At 53.5% G+C, this 19,526-nt stretch overlaps 2 protein-coding genes across 2 annotated transcripts; both read right to left on the bottom strand.

Moving 5' to 3' along the window:
* Positions 1–14: 14 nt before the first annotated feature.
* Positions 15–8,323, bottom strand: LOC118095143 (2-acylglycerol O-acyltransferase 2). Its single transcript, XM_035136163.3, has 6 exons — positions 7,956–8,323; positions 6,496–6,674; positions 4,573–4,777; positions 3,347–3,521; positions 1,799–1,998; positions 15–644 (listed from the first exon to the last, which is right to left on the bottom strand). The coding sequence occupies exons 1-6, from the start codon at positions 8,047–8,049 to the stop codon at positions 490–492; spliced, it is 1,008 nt and encodes a 335-aa protein (XP_034992054.1). The 5' UTR covers positions 8,050–8,323; the 3' UTR covers positions 15–489.
* Positions 8,324–9,217: 894 nt separating this feature from the next.
* Positions 9,218–18,363, bottom strand: LOC118095144 (paired immunoglobulin-like type 2 receptor alpha). The gene is made up of 7 exons (XM_088656027.1): positions 18,143–18,363; positions 16,991–17,107; positions 13,117–13,503; positions 12,279–12,389; positions 12,049–12,076; positions 10,781–10,845; positions 9,218–10,258 (listed from the first exon to the last, which is right to left on the bottom strand). The coding sequence occupies exons 1-7, from the start codon at positions 18,186–18,188 to the stop codon at positions 10,080–10,082; spliced, it is 933 nt and encodes a 310-aa protein (XP_088512153.1). The 5' UTR covers positions 18,189–18,363; the 3' UTR covers positions 9,218–10,079.
* Between the last annotated feature and the right edge of the window lie 1,163 nt (positions 18,364–19,526).

Below are 19,526 nucleotides of genomic sequence, written 5' to 3'. Positions count from 1 at the left end.
TGCGCCGCACAACATTTTGAAAAGACAATTCTGACCTTTATTACTTCTGCAGAAGGAGAACGGGGGGGGGGGGGGTGTCAACTGCTTAGATGCTGAAGGAGCATTTCATACATGGAGGGGCCAACCCACATCCCCCTTGGTTCAGGCAGGCACAGAACAGGGAATAACCCCCCCAAGAGGCAAGTATACAGCTTTCATAAAAGCAGCCATTATCCATGCAAGGAGCCTATGTGCCAGCTGTCCCCCCCCCTGCCCTCATTTGAGTGCACACCCCCCACCCCCCTCCACCTCCTTCCCTGGAATCCTTCGCAGGTCGAAAATCAGGGTGCCCCCACTTCCTCCGACTGGGGGACACACATCCCCCCCCTCAATATGGAATCGTTCCTCGTCTCCTTTGCCAGAAGCCCCTTCACACAGTCCAGAAATAGGTGCCCCTCCTCTCCCCACAGGGGATTTCTTTCGGGGGGGTGTCCATGAGTTTGCCCCCCCTTAGACGATATTGAGGTGCTTGTCTTCGGGGAGGCCGTACCCGGCCTTGTGCTCCTCAAAGAGCAGATTGAGCTTCTCCAGGTACGTTTTGTGCAGCTCGTCGATGGCCTCTGGGGACGGGTGAGGGGTCTTGGGCACGAGGATCGGGGCCCCCACTGTGGGTGGGTGGGAGACAGAGAGAGTTAGAACCTAGCACAAAGAAGTATTCCAGCTGCTTGACAAGCCCCAAATTGCAGGGGGTTGGGCTGGATGACCCCTGGGTGGCCCTTGCAACTCAATTCTATTACTCTGTCCCCCAGGATTCGGCCCTGAAGGATGCTAGTTGCACAGCCAAGTGCTTGACTGCCCCCTCTCAAAATCCACCCACCCACCCACCCACTGCAGGCTTAGGGGGCTGCTGCGGCAAGGGATTCCTTCGCTATGATTCCAGCATTGTGGAAGGGGGCTGGACTAGAGGACCTTTAGGGGCCCCTCCCAACACCACAGTTCTATGGTTCCAAGGCAAACGCACCACCCAGCTCTCCCCTGACCCAGCATTTGGGTCGCAAATGTGGAAGTTTGCAGCAAAAAGGCTGGGCGGGAGAGGGGGGGGATTGGGAAAGGAAGGCGGCAGAGGGAGGGTTAGCCTTTCCCCTCCGAAAAATAATGCGCACAAGTGTCAAAGGGTCTGGTTATTGGCTTCTGCAAAGTGAGACCCCACCCCCTTGGGAGTTGCAGCAAGCTGAGTCAGCCTGAAATTTCCGCCCAGGCCAAAGTCCAATGCGAGAGCTCTGCCGCCAGGAGGGCCCAGGGGGGGGGGCACGTTGCAAAAGGCAGAGATGGTGCAGAAGGCCAGAGTTGGCCGGGGTGGGGGGTTCTTGCATCAGCCCAGGAGCAAAGTGGGGCAGAGACGAGAGGCCCAGGAGGAAGTGGCCAAAACGGGAACCTTTGGGTGGGTAGGAGGGGGGGCCCCACTGGCCTCGTCCAGAGATGGCTTTGCATAGAATGGTAGAGTCGGAAGGGCTCCCCAGGGGTCATCCAACCCAACCCTCCGAAATGCAGCGCTCCCGATTAGCCTCAGATTAAAAGGCTCCCATGAAGGAGAGCCCGCCACCTTCCGAGGTCGCAGAAGCAAAGAACTGTATGCGGGTTGGGTGGGACCCCGAGGGGCCATCTAGCCCAACCCCCTGCAATGCAGAGATGGCGGCCAAAGAATCTCAGGCAGGCCGATTGTCAGCTGGCAAACAGACAGCCACAGGTCAAGCCCACCTGGGAGACCCCACCCCATTCCATCCTGGAGGCCCCCCCACTGGCCCCGTGCCCTACCCACCGACGGTGTAGATGGGCCTCCGGAACGGCAGGAGCCCAAAGTTGTACTGGAAGACCCCCCGGGCGTGGAAGAGGGGCAGTGCCAGCCCCATGGCCTTCTGGAGCCGTTCCTGCATTGCCCGGATGAAGGAGCCCTGGGGGTTGGAGACTTGGTTGAAGAGCTCATTCTCCCCGAAGGAGAAGACTGGGACCAGGGCAGCTCTGGAAGGGAAGGAGAAATGGGGGGCGCAGAGAGAGAGAATGAGCAATGGGGCGCAGGGTGGGGGGCATTGTTTCCTTCCTGGCCGGCAGGCTGCACTTTAAGGACCCCGCTGGATCAGGCCGGGGGGGGGGCACCCAGTCCAGAAGGCTGTGTCCACTGTGACCAAATACCCCTAAGAAATCTAGGAATCTAGATAGACAGCTCCTGGAACAGGAGGTTCCATAAAAAGAGCCCCACTAGTATAATTCGTAATCAGTTAGAATCATAGAGTTGGAAGAGACCACCAGGGCCATCCAGTCCAACCCCCTGCCAAGCAGGAAACACCATCAAAGCATTCTTGACAGATGGCTGTCAAGCCTCTGCTTAAAGACCTCCAAAGAAGGAGACTCCACCACACTCCTTGGCAGCAAATTCCACTGCCGAACAGCTCTTACTGTCAGGAAGTTCTTCCTAATGTTTAGGTGGAATCTTCTTTCTTGAAGTTTGAATCCATTGCTCCGTTATGGCTATGGGTCTTATTCCAGTGCTTTTTTTCTGGGGGGGGGTGCTGGGGGGCACATACCCCGAAACATTTTGTGAATCTTTGTATTTTTTTGTTCATTTACTGTATTTATTTTTCCCGATTTTAACTATAAAATGGTGATTTTCCTGAGTCAAAAAAATGAGAGTACCCCCTAAGCACTGTCTTATTCTATAAACACAGCAAAAGAAACTCGTGAGGAATAAAGAAGGACTGAATATTTGTTTTTAAACCGGCGGTGAAGTTGTGAGGTTGGACTGGAGGAAGATGAAGGCTGACTTATTATTATTATTATTATTATTATTATTATTATTATTATTGACTTTTGGATGGGAAGGAAAAGGAATGAACCTGTGATGCCTGGATTTAAAATGGGGAAGTGTCAGCTAGCAGAGGGAAGAATATCTGGGCATTGCTTGGGATTGAACGTCAGATTATTAAGAGGAATTTTGCAGAAATAACTGATGGATGGATAATTGGAAGTCACTTTTACTTCTCCCTCCCTCCCTCCTGTTATTTTCTCTCTCTCTTTCTTCTTGCTTTTCTCTTTCCGATATCTTGTTTTGTTTCCTTTTTTTTTAATTGTATGTTGAAAAGTCTTAATAAAATTATATTTAAAAATTGCCCGGCTTGATCAGGGCAAGGGAAAGGCTGGATTTTGCTACGGACAAGTCACGAGGAGCAACAACAGAGGGGACAGACCTGCAAACCGAAGTCTGTTCCTCCTGCGGCCCCGCCTCTCCCGCCCAGGGATTGGGACCCTCATGGGCCAGGGCAGGACCCCCTCCCACCCACTGCATTGCCCCCCCCTGCACCCGCAAACTCACCCATGCTGCAAGGCCATCTTGATGAAGCCCTTACGGTGGAGAAGCTGGAGGGTCAGAGCCCCGGGTCGGGCGTCAAGCGACTCGGGAGGCCCCCCAACAGCGATCACGGCCACCTGGCCCCCGCCTTCGTGGCCAAGGAGGTAGGCAGCGCTGCTCTTGTCTGAGGAAACCAGCCCTGCGGGAAGGGAAAGAGAGAGAGAGCTCCCTTCCAACTCTACAATTCTGCGATTCTAAAGACAACCAACTTGGCAGCCATCCCCGTTTCCTGTGGCAGGGAGTTCCACAGTTTGTGCTGCGAGAAGGACTTTCCTTTCTGTGCCCCGACCCTTCAAACGTTCAGCTTCCCCAAGTCCCGGTGCTTTGAGAAAGGAAGAACAACTTTCCTCCACGATGTTTTCATTTGCTGTTAAGCCCCCACAGAGTGGGTGGGGCAACCCAGTTGGACGGGTGGCCTATAAATTATAGTAATAATAATATTGTCTCTGCTTTTTACATCATCACCTTGCCTACAAAGGTCCGTATAGTTAAAGCTATGGTTTATGAGAGCTGGACCATAAAGAAGGCTGATCGCCGAAGAATTGATGCTTTTGAATTATGGTGCTGGAGGAGACTCTTGAGAGTCCCATGGACTGCAAGAAGATCAAACCTCTCCATTCTGAAGGAAATCAGCCCTGAGTGCTCACTGGAAGGACAGATCCTGAAGCTGAGGCTCCAAGACTTTGGCCACCTCATGAGAAGAGAAGACTCCCTGGAAAAGACCCTGATGTTGGGAAAGATTGAGGGCACTAGGAGAAGGGGACAACAGAGGACGAGATGGTTGGACAGTGTTCTCGAAGCTACGAACATGAGTTTGACCAAACTGCGGGAGGCAGTGGAAGACAGGAGTGCCTGGCGTGCTCTGGTCCATGGGGTCACGAAGAGTCGGACACGACTAAACGACTAAACAACAACAACAATAATATTATTATATCCACCTTCTCCATGCCACACATGATTTCATAGCCTCTTGCTTGCCTTTAAACTTAAAAGCCCCCCCTTTCCTCATGGGGAGGGGGGGTCACTCCATCATCTCCTTCTGAACTTCTCCCAACTCTTCGATATCCTTTTCAAAGCGAGGCGACCAGAACCGTATGTACTCGATTCATATAATGACATGTGGGGGTTCCTCTTGCCCCACACCCACCCAAGCCCAACAGCCCCCTGCCTGGGTCTCCCAAGCCTCTCACCGCCGCTCATGATGTAGTCTCGGAAGAAGGGCACCTTGAACCAGAAGGGCAGCATCAGCAGGTGTGGGGTGAGTCCTGGGAAGAGGGCCGAGAAGCCGGTGCCCTCTGTGCAAAAGTTCCCGAAGGCGCCAGCCACCAGCACTCCGTGGGGGTGGAAGCCAAAGAGGTAGTTGCGGGAGGGGTCCAGCTCCACCGTCTTCACCAGCTGCCGTGGGGAGAAAGAGGGGCGCAGGGTGAGGAAGCAGCCGGAAGCATGGGGGGCAGGCGGCACAAGGGGGGATGAAGGCAGGAAGGGGAGATTCCTGACCCCCCCCTGGCTTCTCGGGCAGGGGAAGGCACACAAAGGTGGTAGGGGGAGAGGGCTATTTGGTGACCCCCGCAATGATGGTGCTTCCCCCAAATGTTGTCACTGGGCTCCTGCACTGCAGAGGGCTGGGCTGGATGACCCTTGGGGGTCCCACGCGCAACCCTACAATTCTGCGGCTCAAAGCCATTCTCTGGTTCCCAGGGCCAGCTGCATTGGGGAGCCCCACTTTTGACCCCTGATGGAAACCTGCAGCACCCCGTGGAGTTTTATTTTTTGCACACCAAAAAAATAACACCTGAGAGCAATTGGTGGAGAGAGTCGGTCAATACATCTATTGGTAAAAGCAACTCTTCAGAACAATCAAAGAATAAAGCCAATAAAAACAGATTAAGACATTGGCTTTCTAAAGATCTGGTCAGGCCTTAGAATCACAGAGTTGGAAGGGACCCCGAGGATCATCTAGTCCAACCCCCTGCAATGCAGGAATAGGCAGCTATGCCATACAGGGATCGAACCTGCAACCTTGGCATGATCAGCACCATGGTCTAAGTATCTGAGCTATCCTGAAGGTCTGTCGAAGCAGAAAATGTTCTCAGCAGAGAGTCCTGCAAAGGCACCTGGCTAATATCAATAGGCAGGGAGTTCCAGAGTTTTCTTACAAATGCAAAGAGGGTATTAGGAGGCACCTGCAGCAGTGCCACCTCCACACTGTGGAAGGAAAGGCACTCTGCGCATGCTCCACGTCTCAGCTCACCCTTGCCCTTGCAGCCTCCACCAGGCTCCCACACACCCTTCCAATATGGGGCAGACACTGACCCCCCTCCCACAGGGCTGCAGAGCTTTTGTGGGCCTGCGAAGGGCTCCAGGGAAGTCCTCTATACAGAAGGAATGTGGCTTTTCCTGAATGTTTGCTCCTGCTGTTCAAACAGATGTGGAGGTGGAGTTTGCGCTCAGGTCAAGTGGGGCAAGAGAAGGAAGTCCGGTAAGGGCTTGGGGAGGCAGGCAGTGGGGTGGACCTCGGCCAAAGGAGGCTGTGCAGAAGCTGGAAGGATATAGAGATTATATCCCTCTGCATATTACCATTAGATTTTCATAACTTTAACCAATTAATTCTCCATTTGTTATACATTTCTCTTATTTGACTTTACATAGAACAACTTTCTGTCTGCAAGAGGCGGTCCGGCAGTGGTACGGACTCCCTCAGAGGGCGATGGGCTCCCCTTCCTCGGAGGGTTTTTAACAGAGGTTGGCCGGCCATCTGAATCAGGGATTGGTTAGCTGCAATTCCTGCAATGCAAGCGGGTTGGGCTAGATGTCCCCTGGGGATCCCCCCTTCCAACTCTTGCCTTTGGCATCTCTGTCTCTTCTGGGCTGAAGTGCAACATCGAAGTGCCCTCCCTGGGGCGCAAGCCTGGGCAGTGTGTCTGGAAGCCCTGGGCTGCCCAGATGCCAAGACCCCCCCCTCTTGACCTCCAAAGGAAAGCACAACAAGACGTCTGGCACCAGCCTGGCTGCAACGCTGCAATTCTCTGCTCGCCACTCTGCCAAGGAGGGCACAGGCCACACACAGGACCCAAGACACACACACACACACACACACCCCACGCCCTGCTCACCGTCATGGGGAAGTAGTCTCGGAAGTAGCACCACACGGACCAGTTGCGCACCCAGTTGGAGCGGCGGCCCCCTCTGGCGGGGGTGTCCCAGTCCAGGTACAGCCAGGCGGCGTAGAGGACAGCCAGCACCCAGCCGTCTCCCAGGAGCAGGAGGAGGAACAAGACCAGGCAGCATTGCGCTGGGGAGAGAGGCAGAGGCAGGCCTGGGTTACGTTAGGTGCCCTCAGGAGGCTAGTCCTCAGTGTTCGCCCCATGCAGGAAAACCAACAAATATAACAATGCCTGCAGATCCCACATCACAGGCCCCTCCAAGAGGTTGGCTGCTGGGAAAGGGACCAGCCCCTGCTCTACCCCATCCAATTCCTGCCTTGCAGGAGGTTGGGCTGGATGACCCTTGGGGGTCCCACGCGCAACCCTACAATTCTGCGGCTCAAAGCCATTCTCTGGTTCAAGGGAGGTTCAGCTTGCTCCTTCACGATACATAATGTTTCTCTGGAACATGATGATAATAATAATAATAAAATTATTATTTATACCCCCACCCCGCGCTGTGAAAGGAAAGGCATTCTGTGCATGCTCCATGTCTCAGCTCAGCCTCGCCATTGCAGCCTCTGCCTCTGGCTGGTTAACATCCAATACCTTTTGAAATATGGTATGTGGGGGGGGAGGGGGGTCTTTCTTTGCCTTTCCTCTTGCTTGATTATTTTGTGTTTTTTATATTGGATTTTTAAGCTGTGAACCGCCCTGAGATGAAGGTTGGTACGCAAAGTTAAACAAACTATACAAGGCAGGAAAGTGGCAATGAATGGCTGCTCAGCAGCCAGCAAAAGGGACCTCTCTCTGCACATGCTCAGAGGCACTCCGCTGAGGCCTTGACCCCAGAAAACTGGCTCTGGGACAGAAGCTGTGTTGGGATGCTGCAGAAGGGACCCCTCTCCAAGCCCCCCCCCCCGCCCTTTCCCAGCCTCCCGCCCACCTGTGCAGCCATTACCTGCTTCCTCCAAATCGACACACTCTTAGCAGGGCAGATTCGGCACCCTGCTTTCAGCCAAGCTGGCAGAGTCGCCCCCTTTCCTAGTGGGGACCTAGGAGGAGGGAGCCCCCCAGGCGTACAGCCAAGCAAGGCAGCCCCACAAGCGGGGGGGGGGCGGCTCCTTGAAAGGCACCAAACTTTCCCCGCCTCAACTTTTTGTTGTTGTTAAACAAACCCCGGGAGTTTTCAGACAGAATTGTACAGCCCCCACACAATAGCAAAAAACCCTGCAGCCCCCCCCCCTCGGATCCCTTTCCCCTGAAATAGGCACAGGAAAGTCTCTTCTCCCCCCGCCCCGAAATGGGTGCCTGCCTCTTTGCCCCATGCTGGCAGCGCCACGAAACCAGCCCCTTCCCTCGATTATTGCCCCATAGGAGGAGCCCCCCACCCCACCCCTCCCGCAAAGGACCCCCTCCAAAGACCTCACCCAGCGCCAGGAAGGAAAAGACCCACTGCAGAACCGCGGCGGTTTGGAGGCGGCGCCGCAGCGGCAGCCGCAGCGGAGCGAACTGGACCAACATCACGAGCGCAGCGGGGCAGAGACCGGAGGCAGAAAGCCCCGCCCGCGCCGGAGACGAGGCTTATCAGGTGCAAAGCCCCGCCCTCCGCCTCGCCCCCAGGCTCTGATTGGACGGGCAGCCGCCCCGCCCGCCTCCCAAATAGGCAGGCTTCACCTGGCAGGCCGTAATCCCACCGGCCAAAAGCTGCGCCGGTTGGATTTGTGCCTGCTCAGCAGGCACTGGTGTAAAAACGCAGGGACGAGGCGGCAAGTCCTTCTGGACAGGCTGTTTGGGGATGGGCTGTGGCAAGGAAGGGTGAGAGCTTTTATTCAGGTGCCTAACAAACCCTAGAATTGTGGAGTTGGAAGGGAACCCAAAGGGCCATCTAGTCCAACCCCACCACAATGCAGCTGAGGAATCCCTCGCAGGTGGCCTGGCCATCCTGCCTCTCTTTTAGAAACCTCCGCCACCTTCCCAACAAGTTAAAGGGGACTGAGACAGAAAAAGGGAGCCCCGCTCTTCACCCCAGACACAGCCTCGAGGGAATCACTCTGCACATGCTCAGGGGCACTCCTTTGCCATGATTTCACATGGCACCCCCTACCACCCAACCTGTGTCCCCCCCCCCCGCGCGCCAGGGAAGCCGGCTCTGCTCTCAGAGGGAGGTATGATGTCTTGAATGTAGGAAGAGATCAGCAGCAGCAGCAGGATGAGGCCCAAGATGCCCCCTGCCTCTCTCCCAGTGGCCAAGCATGTGCCCCAGCACGCAGGACTCCCCTGCTCCATCGGTCCATCCCATAATGCCACCCTATTGGATCAGTCCTCACCTCTGCAAATATTTGGAATGGAGACACATGAACTGTTGGTACTTTATTATTATGCAAGTAGGAAGGAGCACAGGGCTGGTGTTTTAGCCCCAACAATCGCCCCTTTCCCTGGAGAGGGTGGGGGCCCTGCTCTCTTTTGGCCTCAAGAACATCAGAAAAGCCCCAGGGCTTCATCCTGCTCTCACAGAAGGGGGATCTGAGAGCAGCAGCAGCATCTTTCTCTCTCCTCACTGCTGATTTCCACAACTGGCATTATTTATTATTATTTCCAAAGCTGTTGTTGTTGTTGTTGTTGTTGTTGTTGTTGTTGTTGTTATTATTACTGTATTATTAAAGCTTGAAAAACGGAAGGAAAAACAACATACAGAAATCAACATCTAATAGCAAGCACTTTTTTTTTTACAACAACCAAAAGAGAGAAAATACAGAAGGAAAGGCAAAGACTTCCGATTCTAACTACCAGCTTTAGAAACTGCAGAACTCTTATTCCATAATAACGTTCAACTTTTCTACTTTCCGTAAACCAAACTTTTCAGTCTTCAAACCCATTAACCGCAAGCTTGGTTTCCTTTTTCGCACAGGAAGTCCGTAAGGGGTTTCCAATCATTAATAAATGCAACCATGTTTTTCCCTCTAATTGAGAAAGTCAACTTGGCCATCGCTGCCAAATCCCTAAATTTCAGCAACTGTTCTTCCACAGGAGTTAAGTCATAGGTCGTTGAATCACGGCGTTGGAAGGGACCACAGTCCACAGGGGTCATCTAATCCAGCCCCCTGCAGTGCAGGATTCTTCCGCCCCATGTGGGGTTCGAGCCCACCACCTGGAGCTCAAGGGTCTCAGGCTCTACTGACCGAGCTCTCTTACCATCTCTGCGCATCTCTTGCGGCTGTGATCCCATATTGCAATAACCTTCCATATTTGCTCCCATAATTCGGGCAATATTCGGGGGCAGTTGGCTAGCAGCAGAGGGGGGGGAGCGTTTACAGGACAGCCACCCCTCCGGTTGTCTCAGGGCTCCTCACGACATCCCTGCAGAGCAGGCCAGCTTCAACAAGCTCCCTTTGCAGCCAGAAGGCCATCCGCTCAGGGCCCCGATCCTGCAAGGGAGGTCGCTAGCTCCCACCTGGGAGAGGGAGAAGCAAGCGGAAGAGGGGGCTAGGGGTAGAAGGGGGCTGGAGGCAGCTAAGGAAATGCTACCGCCCCCAGGCGTCCATTGCCCCCTCTCAGTGGCGGAGTATGGCGTAGGTGCTCTCTCCCTCGGGCACCGGCGAGGGCATCTTCTTCCCTCTGCCTGCGGCTAAGTTCAAGTCCGCATACAGGAGGCCGCCAGAGTCTTTGGGGGCAAGCGGTGGTGGCGCACGAGCAGGAGGCTGGGGGGAGGCAAGAGGAGGGGCTTTTGGACCTGGAACAAGAGGAGGGAGGGGGGACAAGGCAGGTTAGAAAAAGGAACAGAGCACCCCCCTCCTTCTCCCTCTCCCCCCTTCAGCGGCAGAGCAGCTCAGATAGGCCCTGGGCAGAGGAGGAGTCTGCTCAGAGGAAGAGCCCGGCACCCTGTCCTCACAGTGGCCAAATACCCCTAAGAACCTAGGAATCGAGGTAGACTGCCTCTGGCCATGGAGGTTCCACCAGAACAGCAGAAGAGCCCAGGCTACCTGCCTCAGGCCACAAGAGACCAGCCCACCTAGTCCAGCGTCCTGTTCTCACCCAGGTGCCCCAAAGGGAACCCCGCAAGCGGGGCCTGACTACAAGAGCAACCCTCCCCTCCTGCGGCAGGGAGTTCCGTAGTTGAACCAAGCGCTGCATGAAGAAGGAAATTCCTTTCATCTGCCCTGAATTTTCTGCTTCACAGGATGCCCAGAGTTACAGCATTATGAGAGAGGGAGAGAAAATCATGCCCCTATCTCCTTTTTCACCCACGGCTCACCTTCGATGGGAAACTCCTCGTATTCTCTCTCCTCTGGCTTCTCCTTGCTCTGGGGCGATGCTCTCCTGCAAGATAAATCCAAGGCGGTCACATGGGTGCCCCCCCCTCAAAGCACCCTGGGGCTGTAGGGGATTGAATTCCAAATACCCCTTCATGTATCACTGCCTTGTTGTGGCGAAGGGGCTTCAATAACTTAGAGAAGTTATGTTTTGACCAAACGTGATCCACCTGGAGAAGGAACCGGCAAGCCACTCCAGTATCCCTGCCAAGAAAACTCCATGGACAAAAACTGCAAGAAGATCAAACCTCTCCATTCTGAAGGAAATCAGCCCTGAGTGCTCACTGGAAGGACAGATCCTGAAGCTGAGGCTCCAATACTTTGGCCATCTCATGAGAAGAGAAGAATCCTTGGGAAAGACCCTGATGCTGGGAAAGATTGAGGGCACTAGGAGAAGGGGACGACAGAGGACAAGATGGTTGGACAGTGTTCTCGAAGCTACGAACATGAGTTTGACCAAACTGCGGGAGGCAGTGCAAGACAGGAGTGCCTGGCGTGCTATGGTCCATGGGGTCACATGACTAAACGACTAAACAACAACAACTGATGTAAAAGAAAAAAGGCAGATTTTCACCACCAGGCTTAAAACGGTTGTTTATGCCTGTTAACTACAGCAGCTAGAATTCCTTATACACAGAAATGGAAAGATGAAGAAATTCCCACTGAAGAAGAATGAATAAGCAGTAAAGGGATGGGCTGCGTTGAATCAGAAAACTAACAGCTTAAAATAAGAGAATCAAATGGGGTGAATGGAAGCCTTTTCCGGTCTATTTAAATCAATGTTATAGAATGATGAATTCGTGATCAGGATTCGAACTGTGAGCAACAGATGGAACGAGAGGTTATTGCGTTGTTGTTATGATATACGGTAAGAGAGGGAAGACAGGGTGCAGCAAGGGGGAGAAATTTCAAGAAAAAACACAATGGGAAATGGGATGGGAAGCTGACCAAACCAAAGAAGAAGCATCAATTATGTACTGGAATGTTTAGGTGGTTTTTTTGTAAATGTAGTTTTAGAAAAGGAATCTCGGCCAAAACATCCCTGACAGGTGGCCACCCAACCTCTCCGCTGTGAGCTGAGCTGGGCGGATGTCCTGCCCACTGGTCACCAGGCAGCCATGGCAGAGCCAATCTAGGGCCACGGTCCTCCCCCCTTCCCCCCCCCCCGCAGTTAGGAAGGAGACCAGCAGGAGGCAGGAGAGGGACTCACCTCCTTTTGGGGCACTTTGGGCAGCAACCTGGAGAGGAACAGAGAGGAGAAAATGGCCTTCAGAGAGAGCAGTGCAGGGCTGGGGGGGGGGCAGGTGCCTCCGCTGGTGAGATGCAGGAACCATCGCCACACTGGGAGGGAGCCACATCTGGAGGGCCAGGTCGGAGGGAGAGCCGGCCCCTGGCACAGCCACCGCCCTCTCCCTGCCCCCTGCAAACACCCCCCTGTACCTTTTCTCCAGGCGACGAACGCCAGCAGGCCCAGAGCGACAGCGGCTGCAACGACTGCCCCGGCCACCAGAGCCACGAGGTTGACGCTGGGGGGGTCCGGCATCGGAGGACCTGATTGTGGGGGGAGAGAAAGCAAGGGCCCGGCTGAGGCAAAAGCAGGAGGCACCCACAAGCACCCACAGGTGCAAGGGCGTTTCTTCTGAGGAGGGGGGCACACACATAGCAGCCCCCCAGGTGGATGCAGTTCCCTGCACCCTGAGTTGGGTGTCAGCATTAGGCCGAGAGAGGCAGACCCCCGAGAAGAGGCAACGTCTTGCAGAAACATAGAATCGTACGGTTGGAGGGGACCCCCAAGGGTCATCCAGCCCAACCTCCTGCAATGCAGGACTTGCAGCCAAAGACCCAAGGAAGGAGAGGCCTCATGAGTGATTCTGTCCCACTGTCACGCTGCTCTTACGCTCAGGAAGTTCTTCCTCATGTTTACTCCTGGATCAGGCCCTGTGTTTCCACAGGGCAACCCTCCAGATGTTTGAAGGCGGTTATGCTATCAACCTCTCATGTTATTTCTGCTGCCTGGGGGGGGGGGGGAGCAGCACTTGTGGAACTCCCTGCCTCAGGTGCTGAAATACCTTTGGGTCCTCTGTGGCCGCTTGATTCGGGGAGGGTGGAGCCCCATCTTCTGCTCTGCCTCTGGCACCACTGCCACTCCCCCGCCCCCAATACTCCTTTGAACTGAGCCAAAAGGAGGGCCAGCCCTGGGGAGAAGGGGGCCGCTGCAGAGACTGGCGTGGGGCAAAGGGCCAAGACTGATACAGGCACAGAGGCTGAGCCAGCTCACCTGTGACCGTGAGGTTTGTCCCCTCGATGTTTCGCCAGTGCTGCTCACCGTTGTGAACCGTCTGCACAGAGACGCGGCAGAAATATAGATTGGAGTCCGACTCCTGCAGATTCTCGATCTGGATTGACGCATCAAGCCTCTTTGACACGTCCCCGGCCAGAGACACCCGCCCTGTGTAGTTCGGGTGGGTGAACCTCTGGGTGGGGTCGTGGGTGTGGTTGAAGATGAACTCTCCGTGAAAGTTCCCTAAGCGCCAATACACCTCGGCCGTCTCTTTCACCTCCCAGGTGTAGTTGAAGGTGCAGGTCAGGGTGACGGATCCCTTTGGCCTGGCCGTGAGGTGGCAAGGTTGCCACATGTGGTATTCCCGGAAGCAAGTGGTACAATCTGCGAAGGAAGCAGAACAGAGAGAGAGAGAGAGAGAACGAGAGACAGGAGAATCATAGAGTTGGAAGAGACCACAAGGGCCATCCAGTCCAACCCCCTGCCAAGCAGGAAACACCATCAAAGCATTCTTGACATATGGCTTAAAGACCTCCAAGGAAGGAGACTCCACCACACTCCTTGGCAGCAAATCCCACTGCCGAACAGCTCTTACTGTCAGGAAGTTCATAGAATCATAGAATCCTAGAGTTGCAAGAGACCACAAGGGCCATCCAGTCCAACCCCCTGCCAAGCAGGAAACACCATCAAAGCATTCTTGACATATGCCTGTCAAGCCTCTGCTTAAAGCCCTCCAAAGAAGGAGACTCCACCACACTCCTTGGTAGCAAATTCCACTGCCGAACAGCTCTTACTGTCAGGAAGTTCTTCCTAATGTTGAGGTGGAATCTTCTTTCTTGTAGTTTGAATCCTTTGCTACAAGAAAGAAGATTCCACCTAAACATTAGGAAGAACTTCCTAACAGGAGACAGGAGAAAAGACTGTTTATTTTAGTATTGCAGTTAACAAATAAAATGAAAATTCTCTGGAAGCATTAATCAAAGTTTGGGAGCAAGTACTTTTCAATGAGAGAGCCCCAGCAGAGATTTAATATCACAAAACAGGCACCAGGCAAATATTGGCTGTTTTACCTTTTACCTTTAAAATATCTCCGTCTAAGTCACTTCCAAAAGTTTCCCCACCTCCCTTAGCATAAAAAGATACCACAGATTTGGTAAGTTAAAAAATGGTTTACTTACAAAGTCTTTAAAGGTCATTTTCATGTGTTTTCCCATACAGCAGCAAGGGAACACAGGCAGTTCAACTTAGTTTCAAAAAGGGTAATTATTTGTACAGAAACACAATGGTAAAAAAGATAAAGGTAAAGGACCCCTGGATGGTTAAGTCCAGCCAAAGGTAACTATGGGGTTGTGGTGCTCATCTCGCTTTGAGGCCAAGGGAGCCGGCTTTTGTCCACAGACAGCTTTCTGGGTCATGTGGCCAGCAGGACTAAACTGCTTCTGGCTCAATGGAACACTGTGATGGAAACCAGAGCGCACAGAAACGCCGTTTACCTTCCTGCCACAGTGGTACCTATTTATCTACTTGCGCTTTGACATGCTTTCGAGCTGCTAGGTTGGCAGGAGCTAAGACAGAGCAACGGGAGCTCACCCCGTCGTGGGGATTCGAACCACCGACCTTCTGATCGGGAAGCCCTAGGCTCTGTGGTTCAGAGCACAGCGCCACCCGCGTCCCTAGAAACACAAAGATGGCTTGCTAACTCCACAGGGTCTGAGCTCCAGAGCATCTAGCTCAGGCATCCTTACTGGGAAGTTCACATGGTGAAAAAAAGAGAAAGAAAGAACAAAGAGTTTGATAACTCTTCCTCCCAAGTTGAGAGCATGTGACCTAGCTAACCTGTCAGGACAGCTTACTCTATGATCTTAACCTCTTCATGCATTAGTTTAATCAGGTTAGTTATATAAGGCTGGATTTATCCCACAAAAAAACTCCTTGGGAAGGAGCATAAGAACGTAGGAAACCCCCCAGGCAGTATGGGAAAGCAAAAGCTTCTCCCAGTCTTATTCTCCAGTTTTTTTAAGATAGACTAGCTCTGCCCATGGAGGCTCCCTTTAGGAACCATAAGAAGCTAAGAAGAGACAAAGGGGCCCATCTAGTCCATCATTCCACCCTCACAGCTGTCAAGGAGAAACAGGACCTGAGCACAAGAGCTACACCAGGCACCCCCAAACTTCGGGCCTCCAGATGTTTTGGACTACAATTCCCATCATCCCTGACCACTGGTCCTGTTAGCTAGGGATCATGGGGAGTTGTAGGCCAAAACATCTGGAGGGCCGCAATTTGGGGATGCCTGAGCTACACTCTCCACTCCTGGGATTCAGACGCATCAATGCCTCCAACAGAGGACGGTAGAGCTCTCGCCTCCCCCAGGAATTCACCCAATCCTCTTTTAAAGCCATCCAAGCTGGTGCCCATTCCTGCCTCTTGTGGCAGGGAGTTCCATAGCATAGCTGCCAAGTTTTCCCTTTTCTCGCGAGGAAGCCTATTCAGCATAAGGGAATTTCCCTTTAAAAAAGGGAGAACTTGGCAGCTATGTTCCATAGTCTAACTAGGTTCTCTGTGAGGAAAGGGCTTCCTTTTATCTGACTTGAACCTTGCAACATTCGTGGCTCACCTGTCCCATCTCTAGAAACAGGGCTGCCATACGTCCAGGTTTTCAAACCCGGATGTATGGTGAGTTGGGCTGTTTTTATTTTAAATTTATTTTAAGAAATCAAAGAAAAGGCTGAGTATTATTTCATCTGGCCCTCTGCCACTCAAATGGGAGGGGGGTTCCCAGTGGGCTGAAGTGGGTGGCTTTAGAAGAGGATTTTGCAAATCCTTGGGAGAGAGCTATCCAGGGATCCTAGACACAAGGGCTGTGCTCTGCTTCCACAGCTGAAGGCAGCAATGCCTCTGAATACGGGTTAGAATCATAGAATCCTAGAGTTGGAAGGGACCACAAGGGCCATCCAGTCCAACCCCCTGCCAAGCAGGAAACACCATCAAAGCATTCTTGACAGATGGCTGTCAAGCCTCTGCTTAAAGACCTCCAAAGAAGGAGACTCCACCACACTCCTTGGCAGCAAATTCCACTGCTCTTACTGTCAGGAAGTTCTTCCTAATGTTTAGGTGGAATCTTCTTTCTTGAAGTTTGAATCCATTGCTCCGTGTCCGCTTCTCTGGAGCAGCAGAAAACAACCTTTCTCCCTCCTCTATATGACATCCTTTTATATATTTGAACAAGGCTATCACATCACCCCTTAACCTTCTCTTCTCCACGCTAAACATACCCAGCTCCCTAAGCCGTTCCTCATAAGGCATCGTTTCCAGGCCTTTGACCATTTTGGTTGCCCTCTTCTGGACACGTTCCAGCTTGTCAGTATCCTTCTTGAACTGTGGTGCCCAGAACTGGACACAGGACTCCAGGTGAGGTCTGACCAGAGCAGAATACAATGATACTATTACTTCCCTAGATCTAGATGCTATACTCCTATTGATGCAGCCCAGAATTGCATTGGCTTTTTGAGCTGCTGCATCACACTGCTGACTCATGTCAAGTTTGTGGTCTACCAAGACTCCTAGATCCTTTTCACATGTACTGCTCTCAAGCCAGGTGTCTCCCATCCTGTATTTGTGCCTTTCATTGCTGGAAGCTGCAGGAGGGGAGAGCTGCTCTTGTGCTTGGATCATGCTTGGGGGGCTCCCCGTATTGGGGCCCCTGGTTGGCCCCTGTGGGAAGAGGATGCTGGGCCAGGTGGGCCCCCTCTGGCCTGATCCAGCAAGCCCTCTTATGGTCCTTGGAGGAAGGCGCTGGTTCCCCCTCTGCCCATATCTGTGCCCTGGGGGGGGGTGAGAGTGTGTTGGGGGTTGTCTGTGCTCCCCTTCCAACCTTGCATTCCTCCGAACCACTTCGAGGTGTCGGGTACCAATCTCTTGCATCTCTGAAATGCCCCATCACTCTCGGCAGCTGCCGCCCCATTCGGCGTTTTGGATGAGTCCACACTCCCTGTTGCGGGAAAATAATAATAATTCAAGAGAAGTGAAGCCATGGGTTCGAGTCCTACCCTCTAGCAGCAGGAGAAAACAAGCCTGCTCCCTCTTCCATGGGGAGATATTGGGGAGACGGCCATCCCCTCTCTTCTCAGTCTCCTCTTCTCCAGGCTAAACAGACCCAAAGGCAGAAGTTGGTGGGTTTCTGCTTTGAAAGGGAAGTAGCAAAAGCTCTTGGTGGTTTCAGGGAGAAGGAAATGGCATCACATGAGGAAGGACAGGCCTTTCCCTTCGTGTCACTGGGGGCTGCTCTGAGGGATACAACCGAAAGTGTCATTTGGTGGCAAATCAGGGGACTAATTTATCATTTAAGAACATATACCAAGAGCCCTGCAGGCTTAGACCAAGGGCCCACCTAGTCCACCCTCCTGTTCTCACAGGGGCCAAGCAGGTGCCCCAATGGGAAACCCGCAAGCAGGATTCGAACACAAGAGCCGCTCTCCCCTCCTGGGGTTTCCAGCAACTGGCATTCAGAAGCATCGCTGCCTGTGACAAATGGAGGCCGGCCAGAGCCACGGATATGTCTCGTCCTCCTTTGAAGCCACCCAAGCCGGTGGCCACCCCTGTCTCCTGTGGGAGGGAGTTCCGCAGTTTAACTATGTGCTGTGTGAAGGAGGACTGGGTGGACCTCAAAGGTCTAGACTCAAACGTCTAGGGGAGCGCCCTGCTTTCCTAGGAGCCAGCATGGCCAACGGTCAGGGAGGAGGAGGAGGATGGGACTCCCTTCCGTGAAGCCAGCTTTGAAAGTATGAGCCCCTAAAACCAGTTGGAAGGGGTCCCCAATAGTCAAGCAGGATACCCCCAGTTGCTGGGGGCCACAGGATGGGAGAGTCACTCTCATGCTCTAATCCTGCTTCCTTCAGCCACCGGGAGAACAGGATGCTGGACTAGATGGGCCACTTGGGCCTGATCCAGGAGGGCTCACCTTCTGTCGTCCGTCCATCCCCCGAGCTTCTTCCCTGCCCTGCCGCTGCCTCGCCCTTTCACTTACCTCCACCCACAAGCAGCAGGAGCAGCAACAGCCCCTGGAGGATCATATCCTTTGCTGCTGGGGGTGTGTGTGTTTCTCTGGTGGGCTTCAGGGAGTAGGAACAAGACCCCCCCCCCCTGGAAGCCCAGCTGCAGTCGCAAGAGCCACACACGGCCGGATCCAGCCAGCCTCTTCTCCCTCCAGCGCTGGAGATTTGGGTGGCAGATTGAGCAACAGCAGAGCACATCCGACAGGGAAGTCCTGTTGCCACCACCAGCAGACACCCAGCAGAGGAGGAGGAGGAGGAGGAGGAAGTGGGGCGCTGGCCGCATGAAAATCTGGGAGGCCTCTGAGCCCCTCAACCTAGCCATGAAAGAGGCACCCCCCTTCCTGGGACTGGGAGCGAGCCTGCCCCACTAGGTGAGCTCCTGCCCGCTTGCATAACTTGGCCAAGGACACCCTCATTGGAGGTATTTAAGCAGAGGTTGGATGGCCACCTGCATGGAATGCTTCATCTGAGATTCCTGCATGGCAGGGGGTTCGGCTAGATGACCACTGGGGGTCCCTTTCGACTCTCCCGTTCTGTGGTTCCCTGCAGTGCTGGCTCTCACACCACAACAATGGCTGCTGTTGTTGCCCAGTGAAGGTGCCCCCTTTGCCCTGGGTGTGGGCATTGGTCATTTGGATTTCTGTGGCTAATGTTGCTTCGTTTGAACCTGAATATTTCATTTTTCTTCTTCGTTTTCCGCTTAGACTGTGTTTATTTCTGCCCCGCAGGTAAAAAAAACCCCAGATTCTCAGAAGCACTTTCAATAAAGAAAGAGATCGCCCCTTCCTGCAAGAAACAGGCACCTGCCGGACCCCCGGTGAGGTGAGAAGGGAAGGGGATTCGGGGACACAGAATGGCACAACTGGAAGGGAACCCTAAGGGCCATCTAGTCCAGCCCCCTGCAATGCCAGAACCACAACTAAAGAATCCCTCTTTGCCCTGATTCTGCCACAATGAGCCAACCCCCCCCCCGGGTACCCTCCAGATATTGTTGTCAGTTCCCCTTGCCAAGCTTGCTGATGCCATCAAAATGCCCCACAGCTTCTCCTTGGCATCTCTCCCCCACAATGGCAACAGGGCTTTCCTTAAGTATTTGCAATGCTACAGATGAGGTTTCCGCTTCCTGCTTTGTAGTGACTCCAAGCAAAGAGCGGTCGGGGGGGGGGGCAAGGAGGTGTTCCTTATGGCTTGTAAACCATCATTGTGTGGGATGCTCATCAATGGCTCCTCCTCATCCTGGAGAGTAGTGACTAGTGGGGTGCCACAGGGTTCTGTCTTGGGCCCAGTCTTATTCAACATCTTTATCAATGACTTGGATGATGGGCTTGAGGGCATCCTGAGCAAGTTTGCAGATGA

Source organism: Zootoca vivipara, chromosome 12 (genome assembly GCF_965207765.1).
Source record: "Zootoca vivipara chromosome 12, rZooViv2.hap1.1, whole genome shotgun sequence".
NCBI lineage: Eukaryota > Metazoa > Chordata > Lepidosauria > Squamata > Lacertidae > Zootoca > Zootoca vivipara.
The sequence above is the reverse complement of the archived record's forward strand: the minus strand, read 5'-3'. Positions and strand labels throughout refer to the sequence as shown.

Bases quoted from the DNA above. Each gene is read 5' to 3' on its own strand.
- LOC118095143 (XM_035136163.3), bottom strand. From the start codon at position 8,049: ATGTTGGTCCAGTTCGCTCCGCTGCGGCTGCCGCTGCGGCGCCGCCTC. The intron at 6,675-7,955 runs GTGAGGTCTTTG...CTCTCTCCCCAG, and splicing joins CTTTTCCTTCCTGGCGCTGG to CGCAATGCTGCCTGGTCTTG. The intron at 3,522-4,572 runs GTGAGAGGCTTG...CCCTTCCCGCAG, and splicing joins AGACTACATCATGAGCGGCG to GGCTGGTTTCCTCAGACAAG.
- LOC118095144 (XM_088656027.1), bottom strand. From the start codon at position 18,188: ATGATCCTCCAGGGGCTGTTGCTGCTCCTGCTGCTTGTGGGTGGAG. The intron at 12,077-12,278 runs GTACAGGGGGGT...GTTCCTCTCCAG, and splicing joins GTTCGTCGCCTGGAGAAAAG to GTTGCTGCCCAAAGTGCCCC. The intron at 10,259-10,780 runs GTGAGCCGTGGG...CTCTTGTTCCAG, and splicing joins CGAGGAGTTTCCCATCGAAG to GTCCAAAAGCCCCTCCTCTT.